Source organism: Silurus aristotelis, assembly GCF_946808225.1.
Source record: "Silurus aristotelis genome assembly, chromosome: 5".
NCBI classification, from domain to species: Eukaryota; Metazoa; Chordata; class Actinopteri; order Siluriformes; family Siluridae; genus Silurus; species Silurus aristotelis.
In genome coordinates this window covers 35,609,536-35,637,120 of record NC_139578.1, presented here as the reverse complement: position 1 = coordinate 35,637,120, position 27,585 = coordinate 35,609,536, and the positions used below count along the sequence as shown (strand labels likewise).

At 41.4% G+C, this 27,585-nt stretch overlaps 1 protein-coding gene across 1 annotated transcript in view; it reads right to left on the bottom strand.

The window, feature by feature from the left end:
* mier1b (mesoderm induction early response 1b, transcriptional regulator) overlaps positions 1-27,585 on the bottom strand; it is a 44,447-nt gene that overhangs the window by 4,135 nt on the left and 12,727 nt on the right. The window contains exons 2-8 of the mRNA XM_083541090.1: positions 21,207-21,231; positions 20,897-21,036; positions 20,618-20,806; positions 20,372-20,483; positions 706-770; positions 548-620; positions 300-451 (exon numbers count right to left, since the gene is read on the bottom strand). Of these exons, the coding sequence (XP_083397216.1) occupies positions 300-451; positions 548-620; positions 706-770; positions 20,372-20,483; positions 20,618-20,806; positions 20,897-21,036; positions 21,207-21,231 (756 nt within the window). The remainder of the gene's footprint in view (positions 1-299; positions 452-547; positions 621-705; positions 771-20,371; positions 20,484-20,617; positions 20,807-20,896; positions 21,037-21,206; positions 21,232-27,585) is intronic.

Below are 27,585 nucleotides of genomic sequence, written 5' to 3'. Positions count from 1 at the left end.
ATCATTGACGTGTGTTTACCTGCTGGTTATCATTGACGTGTGTTTACCTGCTGGTTATCATTGACGTGTGTTTACCTGCTGGTTATCTTTGACGTGTGTTTACCTGCTGGTTATCTTTGACGTGTGTTTACCTGCTCGTTATCTTTGACGTGTGTTTACCTGCTCGTTATCTTTGACGTGTGTTTACCTGCTGGTTATCATTGACGTGTGTTTACCTGCTGGTTATCATTGACGTGTGTTTACCTGCTCGTTCTGTTTGACGTGTGTTTACCTGCTCGTTATCTTTGATGTGTGTTTACCTGCTCGTTATCTTTGATGTGTGATCCCTCAGGTATGGCGTCGACCCCGGTCTCGTCCCCGGTGCGTTTACATGCCTCTGTTAGAAACTCCACCACCGTGTGCTCGGAGAGGAACTCTGGGTTCCACAGCAGCTGATCGTCGTTCTCATACACTAAACACCAACAGAAGAACGTCATGAAACCTACACTGAACCCTGATAATGTCTGTGTGTGTTCAGGTGAGGTGTGTCTGTGTGAGAGAAGTTCACCTCGCTCGTTCTCTTTATATTTACTGAGTCCTACAGGAGTTTCTGCCTGATACATCGACCCCACCATAATCTCCTGTTTTACACACACACACTACATAATTAAACTTCACTCACACCACACCACAGAGTAGAACAGATTAAACTGGGGGGACGTTTACTTTTTTCCAGTCCTCAGAGGGGACGTAGTCCTCATCCTCCTCAGACTCCTCATCCACTTCATTATCTGGAAAAAGATCATACAGGTGTGTATGAGCGTAGTGTACAGGTGTGTATTAGTGTACAGGTGTGTATTAGTGTACAGGTGTGTATGAGCGTAGTGTACAGGTGTGTATTAGCGTAGTGTACAGGTGTGTATGAGCGTAGTGTACAGGTGTGTATGAGCGTAGTGTACAGGTGTGTATGAGCGTAGTGTACAGGTGTGTATGAGCGTAGTGTACAGGTGTGTATGAGCGTAGTGTACAGGTGTGTATTAGCGTAGTGTACAGGTGTGTATTAGTGTACAGGTGTGTATTAGCGTAGTGTACAGGTGTGTATTAGTGTACAGGTGTGTATTAGCGTAGTGTACAGGTGTGTATTACTGTACAGGTGTGTATTAGCGTAGTGTACAGGTGTGTATTACTGTACAGGTGTGTATTAGCGTAGTGTACAGGTGTGTATGAGCGTAGTGTACAGATGTGTATTAATGTACAGGTGTGTATTAGCGTAGTGTACAGGTGTGTATGAGCGTAGTGTACAGATGTGTATTAATGTACAGGTGTGTATTAGCGTAGTGTACAGATGTGTATTAATGTACAGGTGTGTATTAGCGTAGTGTACAGGTGTGTATGAGCGTAGTGTACAGATGTGTATTACTGTACAGGTGTGTATTAGCGTAGTGTACAGGTGTGTATGAGCGTAGTGTACAGATGTGTATTACTGTACAGGTGTGTATTAGCGTAGTGTACAGGTGTGTATGAGCGTAGTGTACAGATGTGTATTAATGTACAGGTGTGTATTAGCGTAGTGTACAGGTGTGTATGAGCGTAGTGTACAGATGTGTATTACTGTACAGGTGTGTATTAGCGTAGTGTACAGGTGTGTATTAATGTACAGGTGTGTATTAGCGTAGTATACATGTGTGCATTGGTGTAGTGTACAGGTGTGTATTAGCTTTGTGTACAGGTGTGTATGAGCGTAGTGTACAGGTGTGTATTAGCTTTGTGTACAGGTGTGTATGAGCGTAGTGTACAGGTGTGTATTAGTGTACAGGTGTGTATGAGCGTAGTGTACAGGTGTGTATGAGCGTAGTATACGTGTGTATGAGTGTAGTGTACAGGTGTGTATTACTGTACAGGTGTGTATTAGCGTAGTATACATGTGTGTATGAGCGTAGTGTACAGGTGTGTATTAGCGTAGTATACATGTGTGTATGAGCGTAGTGTACAGGTGTGTATTAGCGTAGTATACATGTGTGTATGAGCGTAGTGTACAGGTGTGTATTAGCGTAGTGTACAGGTGTGTATGAGCGTAGTATACATGTGTGTATGAGCGTAGTGTACAGGTGTGTATTACTGTACAGGTGTGTATTAGCGTAGTGTACAGGTGTGTATTAATGTACAGGTGTGTATTAGCGTAGTATACATGTGTGCATTGGTGTAGTGTACAGGTGTGTATGAGCGTAGTGTACAGGTGTGTATAAGCGTTGTGTACAGGTGTGAATTAGTGTTGTGTACAGGTGTGTATGAGCATAGTGTACAGATGTGTATTAATGTACAGGTGTGTATTAGCGTAGTATACAGGTGTGTATAAGCGTAGTGTACAGGTGTGTATTAATGTACAGGTGTGTATTAGCGTAGTATACAGGTGTGTATAAGCGTAGTGTACAGGTGTGTATTAGCGTAGTGTACAGGTGTGTATTAGCGTAGTATACAGGTGTGTATTAGCGTTGTGTACAGGTGTGTATTAGCGTTGTGTACAGGTGTGTATTAGCATAGTGTACAGGTGTGTATTAATGTAGTGTACAGGTGTGTATTACTGTACAGGTGTGTATTAGAGTACAGGTGTGTATGAGCGTAGTGTACAGGTGTGTATTAGCATAGTGAACAGGTGTGTATGAGCGTACAGGTGTGTATTAGTGTAGTGTACAGGTGTGTATTAGTGTACAGGTGTGTATGAGCGTAGTGTACAGGTGTGTATTAGCATAGTATACATGTGTGTATTGGTGTAGTGTACAGGTGTGTATAAGCGTACAGGTGTGTATTAGAGTACAGGTGTGTATGAGTGTACAGGTGTGTATGAGCGTACAGGTGTGTATGAGCGTAGTGTACAGGTGTGTATGAGCGTACAGGTGTGTATGAGCGTAGTGTACAGGTGTGTATGAGCGTACAGGTGTGTATTAGTGTAGTGTACAGGTGTGTATGAGTGTACAGGTGTGTATTAGCATAGTATACATGTGTGTATTGGCGTAGTGTACAGGTTTGTATGAGCGTAGTGTACAGGTGTGTATGAGCCTAGTATACAGGTGTGTATGAGCCTAGTATACAGGTGTGCATTGGTGTAGTGTACAGGTGTGTATGAGCGTAGTGTACAGGTGTGCATTGGTGTAGTGTACAGGTGTGTATGAGCGTAGTGTACAGGTGTGTATGAGCGTAGTGTACAGGTGTGTATGAGCGTAGTGTACAGGTGTGTATGAGCGTAGTGTACAGGTGTGTATGAGCGTAGTGTACAGGTGTGTATGAGCGTAGTGTACAGGTGTGTATTAGTGTAGTGTACATGTGTGTATGAGCGTAGTGTACAGGTGTGTATTAGCGTAGTAAACATGTGTGTATTAGCGTAGTGTACAGGTGTGTATTAGCGTAGTGTACATGTGTGTATGAGCGTAGTATACATGTGTGTATGAGTGTACAGGTGTGTACGAGCGTACAGGTGTGTATTAGTGTACAGGTGTGTATTAGCGTAGTATACATGTGTGTATTGGTGTAGTGTACAGGTGTGTATGAGCGTAGTATACATGTGTGTATGAGCGTAGTGTACAGGTGTGTATGAGCGTAGTATACATGTGTGTATTAGCGTAGTGTACAGGTGTGTATTAGCGTAGTATACATGTGTGTATGAGCGTAGTGTACAGGTGTGTATGAGCGTAGTGTACATGTGTGAATTAGCGTAGTGTACAGGTGTGTATTAATGTACAGGTGTGTATTAGCGTAGTATACATGTGTGCATTGGTGTAGTGTACAGGTGTGTATTAGCTTTGTGTACAGGTGTGTATGAGCGTAGTGTACAGGTGTGTATTAGCTTTGTGTACAGGTGTGTATGAGCGTAGTGTACAGGTGTGTATTAGTGTACAGGTGTGTATGAGCGTAGTATACGTGTGTATGAGTGTAGTGTACAGGTGTGTATTACTGTACAGGTGTGTATGAGCGTAGTATACATGTGTGTATGAGCGTAGTGTACAGGTGTGTATTAGCGTAGTATACATGTGTGTATGAGCGTAGTGTACAGGTGTGTATTAGCGTAGTATACATGTGTGTATGAGCGTAGTGTACAGGTGTGTATTAGCGTAGTATACATGTGTGTATGAGCGTAGTGTACAGGTGTGTATGAGCGTAGTGTACAGGTGTGTATTAGCGTAGTGTACAGGTGTGTATTAGCGTAGTATACATGTGTGTATGAGCGTAGTGTACAGGTGTGTATTAGCGTAGTATACATGTGTGTATGAGCGTAGTGTACAGGTGTGTATGAGCGTAGTGTACAGGTGTGTATTAGCGTAGTATACATGTGTGTATGAGCGTAGTGTACATGTGTGTATGAGCGTAGTGTACAGGTGTGTATTAGCGTAGTATACATGTGTGTATGAGCGTAGTGTACAGGTGTGTATGAGCGTAGTGTACAGGTGTGTATTAGCGTAGTGTACAGGTGTGTATGAGCGTAGTATACATGTGTGTATGAGCATAGTGTACAGGTGTGTATTACTGTACAGGTGTGTATTAGCGTAGTGTACAGGTGTGTATTAATGTACAGGTGTGTATTAGCGTAGTATACATGTGTGCATTGGTGTAGTGTACAGGTGTGTATGAGCGTAGTGTACAGGTGTGTATTAGTGTAGTGTACAGGTGTGTATAAGCGTTGTGTACAGGTGTGAATTAGTGTTGTGTACAGGTGTGTATGAGCATAGTGTACAGATGTGTATTAATGTACAGGTGTGTATTAGCGTAGTATACAGGTGTGTATAAGCATAGTGTACAGGTGTGTATTAATGTACAGGTGTGTATTAGCGTAGTATACAGGTGTGTATAAGCGTAGTGTACAGGTGTGTATTAGCGTAGTGTACAGGTGTGTATTAGCGTAGTATACAGGTGTGTATTAGCGTTGTGTACAGGTGTGTATTAGCGTTGTGTACAGGTGTGTATTAATGTAGTGTACAGGTGTGTATTACTGTACAGGTGTGTATTAGAGTACAGGTGTGTATGAGCGTAGTGTACAGGTGTGTATTAGCATAGTGAACAGGTGTGTATGAGCGTACAGGTGTGTATTAGTGTAGTGTACAGGTGTGTATTAGTGTACAGGTGTGTATGAGCGTAGTGTACAGGTGTGTATTAGCATAGTATACATGTGTGTATTGGTGTAGTGTACAGGTGTGTATAAGCGTACAGGTGTGTATTAGAGTACAGGTGTGTATGAGTGTACAGGTGTGTATGAGCGTACAGGTGTGTATGAGCGTAGTGTACAGGTGTGTATGAGTGTACAGGTGTGTATGAGCGTAGTGTACAGGTGTGTATGAGCGTACAGGTGTGTATTAGTGTAGTGTACAGGTGTGTATGAGTGTACAGGTGTGTATTAGCATAGTATACATGTGTGTATTGGCGTAGTGTACAGGTTTGTATGAGCGTAGTGTACAGGTGTGTATGAGCCTAGTATACAGGTGTGCATTGGTGTAGTGTACAGGTGTGTATGAGCGTAGTGTACAGGTGTGTATGAGCGTAGTGTACAGGTGTGTATGAGCTTTGTGTACAGGTGTGTATGAGCGTAGTGTACAGGTGTGTATGAGCGTAGTGTACAGGTGTGTATGAGCGTAGTGTACAGGTGTGTATTAGTGTAGTGTACATGTGTGTATGAGCGTAGTGTACAGGTGTGTATTAGCGTAGTAAACATGTGTGTATTAGCGTAGTGTACAGGTGTGTATTAGCGTAGTGTACATGTGTGTATGAGCGTAGTGTACAGGTGTGTATGAGCGTAGTATACATGTGTGTATAAGTGTACAGGTGTGTACGAGCGTACAGGTGTGTATTAGTGTACAGGTGTGTATTAGCATAGTATACATGTGTGTATTGGTGTAGTGTACAGGTGTGTATGAGCGTAGTATACATGTGTGTATGAGCGTAGTGTACAGGTGTGTATGAGCGTAGTGTACATGTGTGTATTAGCGTAGTGTACAGGTGTGTATTAGCGTAGTATACATGTGTGTATTAGCGTAGTGTACAGGTGTGTATGAGCGTAGTATACAGGTGTGTATTAGCGTAGTGTACATGTGTGTATTAGCGTAGTATACATGTGTGTATTAGCGTAGTGTACAGGTGTGTATTAGCGTAGTATACATGTGTGTATTAGCGTAGTGTACAGGTGTGTATGAGCGTAGTATACAGGTGTGTATTAGCGTAGTGTACATGTGTGTATGAGCGTAGTGTACAGGTGTGTATGAGCGTAGTGTACAGGTGTGTATGAGCGTAGTGTACAGGTGTGTATGAGCGTAGTGTACAGGTGTGTATGAGCGTAGTGTACAGGTGTTGTGTGTTGTGTGGGTGTGTATTAGTATGGTTTGTGTGTATATATATTATCACGTTGTGTGTATTAGCGTGGTGTGTATTAGCGTGATGTGTGTGTGTGTGTGTGTGTGTGTATATATTATCATGGTGTGTGTATATTAGTGTGTTGTGTGGGTGTGTATTAGTATGGTTTGTGTGTATATATATTATCACGGTGTGTGTATTAGCGTGGTGTGTATTAGCGTGATGTGTGTGTGTGTGTATATATATATATATATATATATATTATCATGGTGTGTGTATATTAGTGTGTTGTGTGGGTGTGTATTAGTATGGTTTGTGTGTATATATATTATCATGGTGTGTGTATTAGCGTGTTGTGTGTGTTAGTATGGTTTGTGTGTATATATATATATATTATCATGGTGTGTGTATTAGTATGGTTTGTGTGTGTATATATATATATATATATATAATCATGGTTTGTGTATTAGCGTGTTGTGTGGGTGTGTATTAGTATGGTTTGTGTTTATATATATATTATCATGGTGTGTGTATTAGCGTGTTGTGTGTGTGTATTAGTATGGTTTGTGTGTATATATATATATTATCATGGTGTGTATTAGCATGTTGTTTGTGTGTGTATTAGTATGGTTTGTGTGTATATATATTATCATGGTGTGTGTATTAGCGTGTTGTGTGTGTGTGTATTAGCGTGTTGTGTGTGTCTATATATTATCATGGTGTGTGTATTAGCGTGTTGTGTGTGTGTGTATTAGCGTGTTGTGTGTGTGTGTATTAGTATGGTTTGTGTGTATATATATATTATCCTGGTGTGTGTATTAGCGTGTTGTGTGTGTGTGTATTAGCGTGTTGTGTGTGTGTATTAGTATGGTTTGTGTGTATATATATATTATCCTGGTGTGTGTATTAGCGTGTTGTGTGTGTGTATTAGTATGGTTTGTGTGTATATATATATTATCCTGGTGTGTGTATTAGCGTGTTGTGTGTGTGTGTATTAGTATGGTTTGTGTGTATATATATGATCATGGTGTGTGTATTAGCGTGTTGTGTGTGTGTGTATTAGCGTGTTGTGTGTGTGTATTAGTATGGTTTGTGTGTATATATATATTATCATGGTGTGTATTAGCATGTTGTTTGTGTGTGTATTAGTATGGTTTGTGTGTATATATATATATGATCATGGTGTGTGTATTAGCGTGTTGTGTGTGTGTATTAGCGTGTTGTGTGTGTGCGTATATATATATATATATATATATATATATATATATATATATATATATATATATATATATATATATTATCATGGTGTGTGTATTAGCGTGTTGTGTGAGTGTGTATTAGCGTGTTGTGTGTGTGTCTATATATTATCATGGTGTGTGTATTAGCGTGTTGTGTGTGTGTATTAGTATGGTTTGTGTGTATATATATATTATCCTGGTGTGTGTATTAGCGTGTTGTGTGTGTGTGTATTAGTATGGTTTGTGTGTATATATATTATCATGGTGTGTGTATTAGCGTGTTGTGTGTGTGTGTATTAGTATGGTTTGTGTGTATATATATTATCCTGGTGTGTGTATTAGCGTGTTGTGTGTGTGTGTATTAGTATGGTTTGTGTGTATATATATTATCATGGTGTGTGTATTAGCTTGTTGTGTGTGTGTGTGTATATATATTATCATGGTGTGTGTATTAGCGTGTTGTGTGTGTGTGTATTAGTATGGTTTGTGTGTATATATATATATTATCCTGGTGTGTGTATTAGCGTGTTGTGTGTGTGTGTATTAGTATGGTTTGTGTGTATATATATCATCATTGTGTGTGTATTAGCGTGTTGTGTGTGTGTCTATATATATTATCATGGTGTGTGTATTAGCGTGTTGTGTGTGTGTGTGTATTAGCGTGTTGTGTGTGTGTGTGTGTGTGTGTATTAGCGTGTTGTGTGTGTGTGTATATATATTATCATGGTGTGTGTATTAGCGTGTTGTGTGTGTGTGTATTAGTATGGTTTGTGTGTATATATATATATTATCCTGGTGTGTGTATTAGCGTGTTGTGTGTGTGTGTATTAGTATGGTTTGTGTGTATATATATCATCATTGTGTGTGTATTAGCGTGTTGTGTGTGTGTGTCTATATATATTATCATGGTGTGTGTATTAGCGTGTTGTGTGTGTGTGTATTAGCGTGTTGTGTGTGTGTATATATATTATCATGGTGTGTGTATTAGCGTGTTGTGTGTGTGTGTGTATATTAGTATGGTTTGTGTGTATATATATTATCATGGTGTGTGTGTGTGTATTAGCGTGTTGTGTGTGTGTATATATATTATCATGGTGTGTGTATTAGCGTGTTGTGTGTGTGTATATTAGTATGGTTTGTGTGTATATATATTATCATGGTGTGTGTATTAGCGTGTTGTGTGTGTGTGTATTAGCATGTTGTCTGTGTGTCTATATATATGATCATGGTGTGTGTATTAGCGTGTTGTGTGTGTGTGTGTGTGTGTGTTTGTATTAGTGTGTTGTGTGTGTGTATTAGTATAGGTCGTGTGTATATATATTATCATGGTGTGTGTATTAGCGTGTTGTGTGTGTGTCTATATATATTATCATGGTGTGTGTGTGTGTGTGTATTAGCGTGTTGTGTGTGTGTGTGTATTAGTATGGTTTGTGTGTATATATATTATCATGGTGTGTATTAGCATGGTGGGTGTGTGTGTGTGTGTGTGTGTGTGTGTATTAGCGTGGTGTGTGTGTGTATTATCATGGTGTGTGTGTGTATTAGCGTGGTGTGTGTGTGTGTATTATCATGGTGTGTGTATTAGCATGCTGTGTGTGTGTGTGTGTGTGTGTGTGTGTGTGTGTGTGTATTAGCGTGTTGTGTGTGTGTGTTTGTGTATTATCATGGTGTGTGTGTGTATTATCATGGTGTGTGTGTGTATTAACATGGTGTGTGTTAGCATTGTGTGTGGGTGTGTGCGTGTGTGTGTATTATCATGGTGTGTGTGTGTATTATCATGGTGTGTGTATTAGTGTGGTGTGTGTGTATTATCATGGTGTGTGAATGTGTGTGTGTATTAGCGTGGTGTGTGTATTATCATGGTGTGTGTATGTGTGTGTGTATTAGCGTGGTGTGTGTGTATTATCATGGTGTGTGTGTGTGTGTGTGGATTAGCGTGGTGTGTGTGTGTGTGTGTATTAGCGTGGTGTGTGTGTATTATCATGGTGTGTGTATTAGCGTGGTGTGTGTGTATTATCATGGTGTGTGTATGTGTGTGTGTATTAGCGTGGTGTGTGTATGTGTGTGTGTATTAGCGTGGTGTGTGTGTATTATCATGGTGTGTGTATGTGTGTGTGTATGAGCGTGGTGTGTGTGTATTATCATGGTGTGTGTATGTGTGTGTGGATTAGCGTGGTGTGTGTGTATTATCATGGTGTGTGTATGTGTGTGTGGATTAGCGTGGTGTGTGTATGTGTGTGTATTAGCGTGGTGTGTGTGTATGTGTGTGTGTATTAGCGTGGTGTGTGTGTATTATCATGGTGTGTGTATGTGTGTGTGTGTGTATTAGCGTGGTGTGTGTGTATGTGTGTGTGTATTAGCGTGGTGTGTGTGTATTATCATGGTGTGTGTATGTGTGTGTGTATTAGCGTGGTGTGTGTGTATTATCATGGTGTGTGTATGTGTGTGTGTATTAGCGTGGTGTGTGTGTATTATCATGGTGTGTGTATGTGTGTGTGTATTAGCGTGGTGTGTGTGTATTATCATGGTGTGTGTATGTGTGTGTGTATTAGCGTGGTGTGGGTGTATTATCATGGTGTGTGTATGTGTGTGTGTATTAGCGTGGTGTGTGTGTGTATTATCATGGTGTGTGTATGTGTGTGTGTATTAGCGTGGTGTGTGTGTATTATCATGGTGTGTGTATGTGTGTGTATTAGCGTGGTGTGTGTGTATTATCATTGTGTGTGTATTAGCGTGGTGTGTGTGCATTATCATGGTGTGTGTATGTGTGTGTGTGTATTATCATGGTGTGTGTATTAGCGTGGTGTGTGTGCATTATCATGGTGTGTGTATGTGTGTGTGTATTATCATGGTGTGTGTATTAGCGTGGTGTGTGTGTATATCATGGTGTGTGTATGTGTGTGTATTAGAGTGGTGTGTGTGTATTATCATGGTGTGTGTATTAGCGTGGTGTGTGTGTATTATCATGGTGTGTGTATGTGTGTGTGTATTAGCGTGGTGTGTGTGTATTATCATGGTGTGTGTATGTGTGTGTGTGTATTAGCGTGGTGTGTGTGTATTATCATGGTGTGTGTATGTGTGTGTATTAGCGTGGTGTGTGTGTATTATCATGGTGTGTGTATGTGTGTGTGTATTAGCGTGGTGTGTGTGTATAATCATGGTGTGTGAATGTATTAGCATGGTGTGTGTGTATTATCATGGTGTGTGTATTAGCGTGGTGTGTGTGTATATCATGGTGTGTGTATGTGTGTGTATTAGAGTGGTGTGTGTGTATTATCATGGTGTGTGTATGTGTGTGTGTGTATTAGCGTGGTGTGTGTGTATTATCATGGTGTGTGTATTAGCATGGTGTGTGTGCATTATCATGGTGTGTGTGTATTATCATGGGGTGTGTATGTGTGTGTGTGTATTAGCGTGGTGTGTGTGTATTATCATGGTGTGTGTATGTGTGTGTATTAGCGTGGTGTGTGTGTATTATCATGGTGTGTGTATTAGCGTGGTGTGTGTGCATTATCATGGTGTGTGTATGTGTGTATTAGCGTGGTGTGTGTGTATTATCATGGTGTGTGTATTAGCGTGGTGTGTGTGCATTATCATGGTGTGTGTATGTGTGTGTGTATTAGCGTGGTGTGTGTGTATTATCATGGTGTGTGTATGTGTGTGTGTGTGTATTAGCGTGGTGTGTGTGTATTATCATGGAGTGTCTATGTGTGTGTATTAGCGTGGTGTGTGTGTATTATCATGGTGTGTGTATTATCATGGTGTGTGTATGTGTGTGTGTGTATTAGCGTGGTGTGTGTGTATTATCATGGTGTGTGTATGTGTGTGTATTAGCGTGGTGTGTGTGTATTATCATGGTGTGTGTATTAGCGTGGTGTGTGTGCATTATCATGGTGTGTGTATGTGTGTGTGTATTAGCGTGGTGTGTGTGTGTGTATTATCATGGTGTGTGTATGTGTGTATTAGCGTGGTGTGTGTGTATTATCATGGTGTGTGTATGTGTGTGTATTAGCGTGGTGTGTGTGTATTATCATGGTGTGTGTATCAGCGTGGTGTGTGTGCATTATCATGGTGTGTGTATGTGTGTGTGTATTAGAGTGGTGTGTGTGGATTATCATGGTGTGTGTATTAGCGTGGTGTGTGTGTATTATCATGGTTTGTGTATGTGTGTGTGTGTATTAGTGTGGTGTGTGTGTATTATCATGGTGTGTGTATGTGTGTGTGTATTAGCGTGGTGTGTGTGCATTATCATGGTGTGTGTATGTGTGTGTATTAGCGTGGTGTGTGTGTATTATCATGGTGTGTGTATTAGCGTGGTGTGTGTGCATTATCATGGTGTGTGTATGTGTGTGTGTGTGTGTATTAGCGTGGTGTGTGTGTATTATCATGGTGTGTGTATTATCATGGTGTGTGTATGTGTGTGTATTAGCGTGGTGTGTGTGTATTATCATGGTGTGTGTATTAGCGTGGTGTGTGTGTATTATCATGGTGTGTGTGTGTGTGTGTGTGTGTGTGTGTGTGTGTGTGTGTGTATTATCGTGGTGTGTGTGTATTATCATGGTGTGTGTATGTGTGTGTATTAGAGTGGTGTGTGTGTGTATTATAATGGTGTGTGTATTAGCGTGGTGTGTGTGCATTATCATGGTGTGTGTATGTGTGTGTATTAGAGTGGTGTGTGTGTATTATCATGGTGTGTGTATTAGCGTGGTGTGTGTGTATATCATGGTGTGTGTATGTGTGTGTATTAGAGTGGTGTGTGTGTATTATCATGGTGTGTGTATTAGCATGGTGTGTGTGTATTATCATGGTGTGTGTATGTGTGTGTGTATTAGCGTGGTGTGTGTGTATTGTCATGGTGTGTGAATGTGTGTGTGTATTAGCGTGGTGTGTGTGTATTATCATGGTGTGTGTATGTCTGTGTATTAGCGTGGTGTGTGTGTATTATCATGGTGTGTGTATTAGCGTGGTGTGTGTGTGCATTATCATGGTGTGTGTATGTGTGTGTGTATTAGCGTGGGGTGTGTGTATGTGTGTGTGTGTATTAGCGTGGTGTGTGTGTATTATCATGGTGTGTGTATGTGTGTGTATTAGAGTGGTGTGTGTGTATTATAATGGTGTGTGTATTAGCGTGGTGTGTGTGCATTATCATGGTGTGTGTATGTGTGTGTGTATTAGAGTGGTGTGTGTGTATTATCATGGTGTGTGTATTAGCGTGGTGTGTGTGTATATCATGGTGTGTGTATGTGTGTGTGTATTAGCGTGGTGTGTGTGTATTATCATGGTGTGTGTATGTGTGTGTGTGTATTAGCGTGGTGTGTGTGTATTATCATGGTGTGTGTATTAGCGTGGTGTGTGTGTATTATCATGGTGTGTGTATGTGTGTGTGTATTAGCGTGGTGTGTGTGTATTATCATGGTGTGTGTATGTGTGTGTGTGTATTAGCGTGGTGTGTGTATGTGTGTGTATTAGCATGGTGTGTGTGTATTATCATGGTGTGTGTATTAGCGTGGTGTGTGTGCATTATCATGGTGTGTGTATGTGTGTGTATTAGCGTGGTGTGTGTGTATTATCATGGTGTGTGTATGTATTATCATGGTGTGTGTATGTGTGTGTATTAGCGTGGTGTGTGTGTATTATAATGGTGTGTGTATGTGTGTGTGTATTAGCGTGGTGTGTGTGTATTATCATGGTGTGTGTATGTGTGTGTGTGTATTAGTGTGGTGTGTGTGTATTATCATGGTGTGTGTATTAGCGTGGTGTGTGTGCATTATCATGGTGTGTGTATGTGTGTGTGTGTATTAGCGTGGTGTGTGTGTATTATCATGGTGTGTGTATGTGTGTGTGTGTATTAGTGTGGTGTGTGTGTATTATCATGGTGTGTGTATGTGTGTATTAGCGTGGTGTGTGTGTATTATCATGGTGTGTGTATGTGTGTGTGTGTATTAGTGTGGTGTGTGTGTGTATTATCATGGTGTGTGTATGTGTGTGTATTAGCATGGTGTGTGTGTATTATCATGGTGTGTGTATTAGCGTGGTGTGTGTGCATTATCATGGTGTGTGTATGTATTAGCGTGGTGTGTGTGTATTATCATGGTGTGTGTATTAGCGTGGTGTGTGTGCATTATCATGGTGTGTGTATGTGTGTGTGTATTAGCGTGGTGTGTGTGTATTATCATGGTGTGTGTATTAGCGTGGTGTGTGTGTATTATCATGGTGTGTGTATGTGTGTGTGTGTATTAGCGTGGTGTGTGTGTATTATCATGGTGTGTGTATGTGTGTGTGTGTGTGTATTAGCGTGGTGTGTGTGTATTATCATGGTGTGTGTATTAGCGTAGTGTGTGTGCATTATAATGGTGTGTGTATGTGTGTGTGTATTAGCGTGGTGTGTGTGTATTATCATGGTGTGTGTATGTGTGTGTGTGTATTAGTGTGGTGTGTGTGTGTTATCATGGTGTGTGTATGTGTGTGTATTAGCGTGGTGTGTGTGTATTATCATGGTGTGTGTATGTGTGTGTATTAGCGTGGTGTGTGTGTATTATCATGGTGTGTGTATTAGCGTGGTGTGTGTGTATTATCATGGTGTGTGTGTGTGTGTGTGTGTGTGTGTGTATTAGCATGGTGTGTGTGTATTATCATGGTGTGTGTATTAGCGTGGTGTGTGTGTATTATCATGGTGTGTGTATGTGTGTGTATTAGAGTGGTGTGTGTGTATTATAATGGTGTGTGTATTAGCGTGGTGTGTGTGCATTATCATGGTGTGTGTATGTGTGTGTATTAGAGTGGTGTGTGTGTATTATCATGGTGTGTGTATTAGCGTGGTGTGTGTATGTGTGTGTATTAGAGTGGTGTGTGTGTATTATCATGGTGTGTGTATTAGCATGGTGTGTGTGTATTATCATGGTGTGTGTATGTGTGTGTGTATTAGCGTGGTGTGTGTGTATTGTCATGGTGTGTGTATGTGTGTGTGTGTATTAGCGTGGTGTGTGTGTATTATCATGGTGTGTGCATGTCTGTGTATTAGCGTGGTGTGTGTGTATTATCATGGTGTGTGTATTAGCGTGGTGTGTGTGCATTATCATGGTGTGTGTATGTGTGTGTGTATTAGCGTGGGGTGTGTGTATGTGTGTGTGTGTTAGCGTGGTGTGTGTGTATTATCATGGTGTGTGTATGTGTGTGTATTAGAGTGGTGTGTGTGTATTATAATGGTGTGTGTATTAGCGTGGTGTGTGTGCATTATCATGGTGTGTGTATGTGTGTGTGTATTAGAGTGGTGTGTGTGTATTATCATGGTGTGTGTATTAGCGTGGTGTGTGTATGTGTGTGTATTAGAGTGGTGTGTGTGTGTATTATCATGGTGTGTGTATTAGCGTGGTGTGTGTGTATTATCATGGTGTGTGTATGTGTGTGTGTATTAGCGTGGTGTGTGTGTATTATCATGGTGTGTGTATGTGTGTGTGTGTATTAGCGTGGTGTGTGTATGTGTGTGTATTAGCGTGGTGTGTGTGTATTATCATGGTGTGTGTATTAGCGTGGTGTGTGTGCATTATCATGGTGTGTGTATGTGTGTGTATTAGCGTGGTGTGTGTGTATTATCATGGTGTGTGTATGTATTATCATGGTGTGTGTATGTGTGTGTATTAGCGTGGTGTGTGTGTATTATCATGGTGTGTGTATGTGTGTGTGTATTAGCGTGGTGTGTGTGTATTATCATGGTGTGTGTATGTGTGTGTGTGTATTAGTGTGGTGTGTGTGTATTATCATGGTGTGTGTATTAGCGTGGTGTGTGTGCATTATCATGGTGTGTGTATGTGTGTGTGTGTATTAGCGTGGTGTGTGTGTATTATCATGGTGTGTGTATGTGTGTGTGTGTATTAGTGTGGTGTGTGTGTATTATCATGGTGTGTGTATGTGTGTATTAGCGTGGTGTGTGTGTATTATCATGGTGTGTGTATGTGTGTGTGTGTATTAGTGTGGTGTGTGTGTGTATTATCATGGTGTGTGTATGTGTGTGTATTAGCATGGTGTGTGTGTATTATCATGGTGTGTGTATTAGCGTGGTGTGTGTGCATTATCATGGTGTGTGTATGTATTAGCGTGGTGTGTGTGTATTATCATGGTGTGTGTATTAGCGTGGTGTGTGTGCATTATCATGGTGTGTGTATGTGTGTGTGTATTAGCGTGGTGTGTGTGTATTATCATGGTGTGTGTATTAGCGTGGTGTGTGTGTATTATCATGGTGTGTGTATGTGTGTGTGTGTATTAGCGTGGTGTGTGTGTATTATCATGGTGTGTGTATGTGTGTGTGTGTATTAGCGTGGTGTGTGTGTATTATCATGGTGTGTGTATTAGCGTGGTGTGTGTGCATTATAATGGTGTGTGTATGTGTGTGTGTATTAGCGTGGTGTGTGTGTATTATCATGGTGTGTGTATGTGTGTGTGTGTATTAGCGTGGTGTGTGTGTGTTATCATGGTGTGTGTATGTGTGTGTATTAGCGTGGTGTGTGTGTATTATCATGGTGTGTGTATTAGCGTGGTGTGTGTGTGTATTATCATGGTGTGTGTATGTGTGTGTGTATTAGCGTGGTGTGTGTGTATTATCATGGTGTGTGTATGTGTGTATTAGCGTGGTGTGTGTGTATTATCATGGTGTGTGTATTAGCGTGGTGTGTGTGTATTATCATGGTGTGTGTATTAGCGTGGTGTGTGTGTAATATCATGGTGTGTGTATGTGTGTGTATTAGCGTGGTGTGTGTGTATTATAATGGTGTGTGTATTAGCGTGGTGTGTGTGTATTATCATGGTGTGTGTATTAGCGTGGTGTGTGTGTATTATCATGGTGTGTGTATGTGTGTGTATTAGCGTGGTGTGTGTGTATTATCATGGTGTGTGTATGTGTGTGTATTAGCGTGGTGTGTGTGTGTATTATAATGGTGTGTGTATTATCATGGTGTGTGTATGTGTGTGTATTAGCGTGGTGTGTGTGTATTATCATGGTGTGTGTATGTGTGTGTGTATTAGCGTGGTGTGTGTGTATTATGGTGTGTGTGTATTATCATGGTGTGTGTATGTGTGTGTGTGTATTAGTGTGGTGTGTGTGTGTATTATCATGGTGTGTGTATGTGTGTGTGTATTATCATGGTGTGTGTGTGTGTGTGTGTATTAGCGTGGTGTGTGTGTATTATCATGGTGTGTGTATTAGCGTGGTGTGTGTGTATTATCATGGTGTGTGTATGTGTGTGTGTGTATTAGTGTGGTGTGTGTATGTGTGTGTATTAGCGTGGTGTGTGTGCATTATCATGGTGTGTGTATGTGTGTGTGTATTAGCGTGGTGTGTGTGTATTATCATGGTGTGTGTATGTGTGTGTGTGTGTATTAGTGTGGTGTGTGTGTATTATCATGGTGTGTGTATGTGTGTGTGTGTATTAGCGTGGTGTGTGTGTATTATCATGGTGTGTGTATTAGCGTGGTGTGTGTGTATTATCATGGTGTGTGTATTAGCGTGGTGTGTGTATTATCATGGTGTGTGTATGTGTGTGTATTAGAGTGGTGTGTGTGTATTATAATGGTGTGTGTATTAGCGTGGTGTGTGTGTATTATCATGGTGTGTGTATGTGTGTGTATTAGAGTGGTGTGTGTGTATTATAATGGTGTGTGTATGTGTGTGTGTATTAGCGTGGTGTGTGTGTATTATCATGGTGTGTGTATTAGCATGGTGTGTGTGTATTATCATGGTGTGTGTATGTGTGTGTGTATTAGCGTGGTGTGTGTGTATTATCATGGTGTGTGTATGTGTGTGTGTATTAGCGTGGTGTGTGTATGTGTGTGTGTGTATTAGCGTGGTGTGTGTGTATTATCATGGTGTGTGTGTGTGTATTAGAGTGGTGTGTGTGTATTATCATGGTGTGTGTATTAGCGTGGTGTGTGTGTATTATCATGGTGTGTGTATGTGTGTGTGTGTATTAGCGTGGTGTGTGTGTATTATCATGGTGTGTGTATTAGCGTGGTGTGTGTGTATTATCATGGTGTGTGTATGTGTGTGTATTAGAGTGGTGTGTGTGTATTATAATGGTGTGTGTATTAGCGTGGTGTGTGTGTATTATCATGGTGTGTGTATATTAGAGTGGTGTGTGTGCATTATCTTGGTGTGTGTATTAGCGTGGTGTGTGTGTATTATCATGGTGTGTGTGTGTATGTGTGTGTATTAGCGTGGTGTGTGTGTATTATAATAGTGTGTGTATTAGCGTGGTGTGTGTGTATTATCATGGTGTGTGTATGTGTGTGTATTAGAGTGGTGTGTGTGTATTATAATGGTGTGTGTATTAGCGTGGTGTGTGTGTATTATCATGGTGTGTGTATGTGTGTGTATTAGAGTGGTGTGTGTGTATTATCATAGTGTGTGTATTAGCGTGGTGTGTGTGTATATCATGGTGTGTGTATTAGAGTGGTGTGTGTGTATTATCATGGTGTGTGTATTAGCGTGGTGTGTGTGTATTATCATGGTGTGTGTATGTGTGTGTATTAGCGTGGTGTGTGTGCATTATCATGGTGTGTGTATGTGTGTGTATTAGAGTGGTGTGTGTGTATTATAATGGTGTGTGTATTAGCGTGGTGTGTGTGTATTATCATGGTGTGTGTATGTGTGTGTGTGTGTATTAGCGTGGTGTGTGTGTATTATCATGGTGTGTGTATTAGCGTGGTGTGTGTGCATTATCATGGTGTGTGTATGTGTGTGTATTAGAGTGGTGTGTGTGTATTATCATGGTGTGTGTATTAGCGTGGTGTGTGTGTATTATCATGGTGTGTGTATTAGAGTGGTGTGTGTGTATTACAATGGTGTGTGTATTAGCGTGGTGTGTGTGTATTATCATGGTGTGTGTATGTGTGTGTATTAGCGTGGTGTGTGTGTATTACAATGGTGTGTGTATTAGCGTGGTGTGTGTGTATTATCATGGTGTGTTTATGTGTGTGTATTAGAGTGGTGTGTGTGTATTATAATGGTGTGTGTATTAGCGTGGTGTGTGTGTATTATCATGGTGTGTGTATGTGTGTGTATTAGAGTGGTGTGTGTGTATTATAATGTTGTGTGTATTAGCGTGGTGTGTGTGTATTATCATGGTGTGTGTATGTGTGTGTATTAGAGTGGTGTGTGTGTATTATAATGGTGTGTGTATTAGCGTGGTGTGTGTGTATTATCATGGTGTGTGTGTATTATCATGGTGTGTGTATGTGTGTGTGTGTATTAGCGTGGTGTGTGTGTATTATCATGGTGTGTGTATGTGTGTGTGTGTATTAGCGTGGTGTGTGTGTATTATCATGGTGTGTGTATGTGTGTGTATTAGCATGGTGTGTGTGTATTATCATGGTGTGTGTATTAGCGTGGTGTGTGTGTATTATCATGGTGTGTGTATGTGTGTGTGTATTAGCGTGGTGTGTGTGTATTATCATGGTGTGTGTATTAGCGTGGTGTGTGTGTATTATCATGGTGTGTGTATGTGTGTGTATTAGAGTGGTGTGTGTGTATTATAATGGTGTGTGTATTAGCGTGGTGTGTGTGTATTATCATGGTGTGTGTATGTGTGTGTATTGGAGTGGTGTGTGTGTATTATCATGGTGTGTGTATGTGTGTGTATTAGCGTGGTGTGTGTGTATTATCATGGTGTGTGTATGTGTGTGTATTAGAGTGGTGTGTGTATGTGTGTGTATTAGAGTGGTGTGTGTGTATTATCATGGTGTGTGTTTATTATAATGGTGTGTGTATTAGCGTGGTGTGTGTGTATTATCATGGTGTGTGTATGTGTGTGTATTAGAGTGGTGTGTGTGTATTATAATGGTGTGTGTATTAGCGTGGTGTGTGTATGTGTGTGTATTAGAGTGGTGTGTGTGTATTATAATGGTGTGTGTATTAGCGTGGTGTGTGTGCATTATCATGGTGTGTGTATGTGTGTGTATTAGAGTGGTGTGTGTGTATTATAATGGTGTGTGTATTAGCGTGGTGTGTGTGTATTATCATGGTGTGTGTATGTGTGTGTATTAGCGTGGTGTGTGTATTATAATGGTGTGTGTGTATTATCATGGTGTGTGTATGTGTGTGTATTAGAGTGGTGTGTGTGTATTATAATGGTGTGTGTATTAGCGTGGTGTGTGTGTATTATCATGGTGTGTGTATGTGTGTGTATTAGAGTGGTGTGTGTGTATTATAATGGTGTGTGTATTAGCGTGGTGTGTGTGTATTATCATGGTGTGTGTATGTGTGTGTATTAGAGTGGTGTGTGTGTATTATAATGGTGTGTGTATTAGCGTGGTGTGTGTGTATTATCATGGTGTGTGTATGTGTGTGTATTAGAGTGGTGTGTGTGTATTATAATGGTGTGTGTATTAGCGTGGTGTGTGTGTATTATCATGGTGTGTGTATGTGTGTGTATTAGAGTGGTGTGTGTGTATTATAATGGTGTGTGTATTAGCGTGGTGTGTGTGTATTATCATGGTGTGTGTATGTGTGTGTGTATTAGCGTGGTGTGTGTGTATTGTCATGGTGTGTGTATGTGTGTGTATTAGAGTGGTGTGTGTGTATTATAATGGTGTGTGTATTAGCGTGGTGTGTGTATTAGCGTGGTGTGTGTGTATTATCATGGTGTGTGTATGTGTGTGTATTAGAGTGGTGTGTGTGTATTATAATGGTGTGTGTATTAGCGTGGTGTGTGTATTAGCGTGGTGTGTGTGTATTATCATGGTGTGTGTATGTGTGTGTATTAGAGTGGTGTGTGTGTATTATAATGGTGTGTGTATTAGCGTGGTGTGTGTGGAAGGAGAACAGCACTGACTGTTGAAGTATCTGCAGTTCTGAGAGCGGATGAGGTCTTTAGCAGAAAGAGATCGGCCTTCACCACCACTCTTACTGTCCACACCCTGAGACACACCCTTCACACAATCGTCCTGGATAACACACACACACACACACACACACACACACACACACACACACAGAGCTATAAAATAGTGTATAACTGTAATATCTGTGCAGAAAAGTGCAGAGATGGGGTAAAGTTGAAAGGCCTGAGAGGTTCCACCTTGTTCCTCTTGAGCTCCTCAGTGCTCCTGCTGCTCTCATCATTATCACCCTCCTCCACTTCATCATCTTCATCCTCCTCCTCCTCCACGTCCTCTTCCTCTTCCTCCTCGTCTTCCTCTTCTTCAGGAGAGCCGGACGCCTCGTAGCCGTACAGACTGCGCAACTCCTGGATCGGCATCTCGCTTTCCTGCTCACAAGCAAACCCAAACACTATACACACACTATACCACACACACACACACAACACAATACACATTCTCCTCTGTGTGTGTGTTACCCGTGTGAGCTCCTCTATCTCTGTGGTGAAGGTGGTATCTCTGGTCAGCTCCTCGTCCTCTCCTGTACGCTCGTCCTCAAACTCATTCACTCTCTCTACTGACCGGTCCAAATCCACACTGTCTGATCCCACAGACACTCCTGCACACACACACACACACGTTTTATAGATTCATGAAGTCTTCAGAATTGATCTGATTCTGTGATGTGGTGAAGAAGAACTTGGATTACTGAATATTTATGGAAGGAGTCTCCAGTGTCAGTGCTGCGTAATGATAAAAATAATAGTGTGACAAAGATCTCACACTTACCTGGGCTTGAATTCCCCAAGGAGGACTGCAACACAACACAAACACACAACATCCTTTTATGAGATAATGACAAGACTTTAGGTTGATGTTATAACAGGCTAACAGACCAAGATAGCGGCGCATGCACAACGCGAGGCCCAGCGTCTCTCCAGATTTTGCGATTTAGTCACAGGACATTTTACACCAACCACGGACTCTGCTACTGCTTACAGCCCACTTTCACTCTCAACAACGGACGTCTATTCAGTGTTCAGCAGAGTGGATGCACGCAAGGCAGCTGGCCCGGATGGCATACCGGAACGTGTTCTCAGAGCATGCGCTGGACAACTGGCACAGGTTTTTACTGACATTTTTAACCTGTCACTGGCCCAAGCCACGGTACCAACATGCCTGAAGACCACTACTATCATACCAGTGCCTAAGCACTCAGCTGCTAAATGCCTGAATGACTTTCGCCCGGTTGCACTTACCCCCATTGCTATGAAGTGCTTTGAGAAACTGGTCCTGAATCACCTCACTGCGGGCCTACCACCTACACTGGACCCACACCAGTATGCCTATCGCCCGAACAGGTCAACAGAGGATGCAGTTTACACAGCTCTTCATTCTGCTCTCACCCACCTAGATAAAAGCAACACATACATCAGAATGCTGTTCATTGACTTTAGCTCTGCATTCAATACAGTCCTCCCCACTGTACTGATCACTAAGCTCAGTGAACTGGGTATCTGCACCTCCATTTGCAGATGGATTCTGGACTTTCTCACCAACAGACCTCAATCTGTCAGGTTGGTACACCAGGTATCCTCAACCCTCATTCTGAAAACTGGCATACCGCAGGGCTGTGTTCTGAGCCCACTGCTCTACTCCCTGTTCACCCACGATTGTGCTCCTCTGTATAACTCCAACATCTTCATCAAGTATGCAGATGACACCACCGTGGCCGGCCAGATCGAAAACAACGACGAATCGGCCTACAGGGAAGAGATCCGTAATCTGGCAGCATGGTGTGCCGCTAACAACCTGTCCCTCAACGCCACAAAGACCAAAGAGCTCATTGTGGACTTCCGGAAATCCAACAGTGGGAGACATCTACCAGTCAACATCAATGGAACCGAGGTAGAACGAGTCTCCAGCTTTAAGTTCCTGGGAGTTCACATCTCTGAGGATCTGTCCTGGCAGCAGAACACGTCAGCTCTGGTAAAAAAAAAAAGCACAACAATGCCTGTACTTCTTGAGAAGTCTCAAGAAATCTCATCTGTCCCCGGGGATTTTAACGAGTTTCTACCGCTGCATCATTGAGAGCATCCTGACCAACTCCATCACTGTATGGTACGGAGGCTCCACTGTGTGTGAACGTAAAGCACTGCAAAGGGTGGTCAAAACCGCCCAACGCATCACTGGCACCCAACTACCTGGCATTGAGCACCTTCACCACAGCAGATGTCTGCGCAGAGCTCACAACATTATCAAGGACTCTTCACATCCCAGTCATAAACTGTTTAACCTCCTTCCATCACGAAGGAGATACAGGAACTTGCGCACCAGAACCAGCAGGTTCAGGGACAGCTTTTTTCCCATCCACCATCACACTACTGAACTCTACACTACACCGCTAATCACTACAAAACATCCACCATCACACTACTGAACTCTACACTACACCGCTAATCACTACAAAACATCCACCATCACACTACTGAACTCTACACTACACCGCTAATCACTACAAAACATCCACCATCACCATCACACTACTGAACTCAACACTACACCGCTAAATCACTACAAAACATCCACCATCACCATCACACTACTGAACTCTACACTACAACGCTGATCACTACAAAACATCCACCATCACACAACTGAACTCTACACTACACCGCTAATCACTACAAAACATCCACCATCACCATCACACTACTGAACTCTACACTACACCGCTAATCACTACAAAACATCCACCATCACACTACTGAACTCTACACTACACCGCTAGTCACTACAAAACATCCACCATCACCATCACACTACTGAACTCTACACTACACCGCTAATCACTACAAAACATCCACCATCACACTACTGAACTCTACACTACACCGCTTATCACTACAAAACATCCACCATCACCATCACACTACTGAACTCTACACTACACCGCTAATCACTACAAAACATCCACCATCACACTACTGAACTCTACACTACACCGCTAATCACTACAAAACATCCACCATCACACTACTGAACTCTACACTACACCGCTAATCACTACAAAACATCCACCATCACCATCACACTACTGAACTCTACACTACACCGCTAATCACTACAAAACATCCACCATCACACTACTGAACTCTACACTACACCGCTAAATCACTACAAAACATCCACCATCACACTACTGAACTCTACACTACACCGCTAAATTACTAAAAAACATCCACCATCACCATCACACTACTGAACTCTACACTCCACCGCTAATCACTACAAAACATTCACCATCACACTACTGAACTCTACACTACACCGCTAATCACTACAAAACATCCACCATCACACTACTGAACTCTACACTACACCGCTAATCACTACAAAACATCCACCATCACCATCACACTACTGAACTCTACACTACACCGCTAATCACTACAAAACATTCACCATCACACTACTGAACTCTACACTACACCGCTAAATTACTAAAAAACAAACACAAAAAAAAGACTGTATATAAAACAAATACAAAAGACTGTATATAACCTCTGTACTATACATGTACATACTACATCATATCTTTTTTACTTCTCAGTACATCTGTACTTTTTATATCTGTATGTATCTTTATTATTACTGTACATTCTGCCCAACATCTCACATTCATTTTTGGTATATAATATGTGTGTGTATATATATATATATATATTTTATATATAGTAGACTGTTTATTCAGCTTGCTACTCCTTAATGCCATAATCTTGTGATCTTGTAACCTTTCATTTCTGCACATTTTCTTAATTACTGTACACCTCTATATTTATTCACTGTACTTCTGAATGTCCACACATCTCTGCACTGAAATAGCCTTTATATTTATTCACTGTATATACTTTCATATATACCACTTGCTGTAAATATGCTAGATGTTTATCTGCACTTTTGCACGACTGCTACATTTTGCACTGCTGGTAGATGCCAAACTGCATTTCATTGCTGTACCTGTACAATGCAATGACAATAAAGTTGTTTCTTTCTATCTATCTATCTATCTATCTATCTATCTATCTATCTATCTATCTATCTATCTATCTATCTATCTATCTAACTATCTAACTATCTAACTATCTAACTAACTAACTAACTAACTAACTAACATGGTTCATTATCTATTAGGGGTGTACCATACACGTATCCGTACAGAACAGAGTTACAATCCAAGTTCCCTCAGGAAGATATTAAGTGGTGAACCGCATGTTTGTTTAGTTAAGATATACCTTTATTCGTCCCACAAGTCTGCTGAAATAAATACAACAGTTACGTAGATCATATCAAAGATCCTTCAAGCTTCCTCAATTTTAGAAATAACAGATACAAAGTTACATGTAGTAACAGGATAATGATGATGATGATGATGATGATGATGATAAGAGAGACACACTGTTGTGAAACAGTGCAAATATAAAGTAATGTTGGAATTGTGAGGAAAAAATTAAATAGGAAATTAATACTTGAATAATTTGGACAGTAATTGTCGGTAATGGTCAGTAATGGACAGTGATGTGGGTAATGGACAGTGCTGTTAGTAATGGATAGTAATGTTAGTAATGGACAGTGAATAGACAGTGATGTGGGTAATAGAAAGTCATGTTGATAATGGACAGTTAATAGACAGTGATGTTGGTAATGCACATTGATGTCAGTAATGGACAATAAATAAACAGTGATGTTGGTAATGAACAGTGATGTTGGTAATGTACATTGATGTCAGTAATGGACAGTGAATGGACAGTGATGTTGGTAATGAACAGTGATGTTGGTAATGTACATTGATGTCAGTAATGGACAGTGAATGGACAGTGATGTCAGTAATGGACAGTGAATGGACAGTGATGTCGGTAATGGACAGTGAATGGACAGTGATGTCAGTAATGGACAGTGATGTCGGTACTGGACAGTGATGTCGGTAATGGACAGTGATGTCGGTAATGGACAGTGATGTCGGTAATGGACAGTGAAGCCAGTATTGGACAGTGAATGCACAGTGATGTTGGTAATGGACAGTTAATGGACAGTGATGTTGGTAATGGACAGTAAATGGACAGTGATGTTGGTAATGGACAGTGATGTTGGTAATGGACAGTGAATGGACAGTGATGTTGGTAATGGACAGTGAAGTCAGTTATGGACACTGAATGTACAGTGATGTCGTTAATGGACAGTGAATATACAGTGAAGTCAGTAATGGACAGTGAATGGACAGTGATGTCAGTAATGGACAGTGAAGTCAGTAATGGACAGTAAATGGACAGTGATGTTGGTGATGGACAGTGATGTTGGTAATGGACAGTAAATGGACATTGATGTCAGTAATGGAGAGTAATGTTAGTAATGGACAGTGACGTCGGTACTGGACAGTGACGTCGGTACTGGACAGTGACGTCGGTACTGGACAGTGATGTTGGTGATGGACAGTGATGGTACTGGACAGTAATGGACATTGATGTCAGTAATGGAGAGTGATGTTAGTAATGGACAGTGATGTCGGTACTGGACAGTGACGTCGGTAATGGACAGTAAATGGACAGTGATGTTGGTGATGGTACTGGACAGTAATGGACAGTGAATGGACAGTGATGTTGGTAATGGACAGTGAAGTCAGTAATGGACACTGAATGGACAGTGATGTCGTTAATGGACAGTGAAGTCAGTAATGGACAGTGAATATACAGTGAAGTCAGTAATGGACAGTGAAGTCAGTAATGGACAGTGAATGGACAGTGATGTCAGTAATGGACAGTGAATATACAGTGAAGTCAGTAATGGACAGTGAATATACAGTGAAGTCAGTAATGGACAGTGAAGTCAGTAATGGACAGTGAAGTCAGTAATGGACAGTGAAGTCAGTAATGGACAGTAAATGGACAGTGATGTTGGTGATGGACAGTGATGTTGGTGATGGACAGTGATGTTGGTGATGGACAGTAAATGGACATTGATGTCAGTAATGGAGAGTGATATTTGTAATGGACAGTGACGTCGGTACTGGACAGTGATGTCAGTGAATGGACAGTGATGTCGGTAATGGACAGTGAAGTCGGTAATGGACAGTGAAGTCGGTAATGGACAGTAAATGGACAGTGATGTTGGTGATGGACAGTGATGGTACTGGACAGTAATGGACAGTGATGTCGGTAATGGACAGTGATGTCGGTAATGGACAGTGATGTCGGTAATGGACAGTAATGATGGTGATGGTACTGGACAGTAATGGACAGTGAATATACAGTGAAGTCAGTAATGGACAGTGAAGTCAGTAATGAACAGTGAATGGACAGTGATGTCAGTAATGGACAGTGAATATACAGTGAAGTCAGTAATGGACAGTAAATGGACAGTGATGTTGGTGATGGACAGTGATGTTGGTGATGGACAGTGATGTTGGTGATGGACAGTAATGGAGAGTGATGGACAGTAATGGAGAGTGACGTCGGTAATGGACAGTGACGTCGGTAATGGACAGTGACGTCAGTGATGTCGGTAATGCACAGTGATGTCGGTAATGCACAGTGAAGTCGGTAATGGACAGTGAAGTCGGTAATGGACAGTAAATGGACAGTGATGTTGGTGATGGACAGTGATGGTACTGGACAGTAATGGACAGTGATGTCAGTAATGGACAGTGATGTCGGTAATGGACAGTGATGTCGGTAATGGACAGTGATGTCGGTACTGGACAGTGACGTCTGTAATGGACAGTGATGTCAGTAATGGACAGTGATTTCGGTAATGGACAGTGAAGTCGGTAATGGACGGTAAATGGACAGTGATGTTGGTGATGGACAGTGATGGTACTGGACAGTAATGGACAGTGATGTCAGTAATGGACAGTGATGTTGGTGATGGACAGTGATGTTGGTGATGGACACTAAATGGACAGTGATGTTAGTAATGGACAGTGATGTCGGTACTGGACAGTGACGTCGGTAATGGACAGTAAATGGACAGAGATGTCTGTAATGGACAGTAAATGGACAGAGATGTCTGTAATGGACAGTGATGTCAGTGAATGGACAGTGATGTCGGTAATGGCGAGTGAATGGACAGTGATGTCAGTAATGGACAGTGATGTCGGTAATGGACAGTGAAG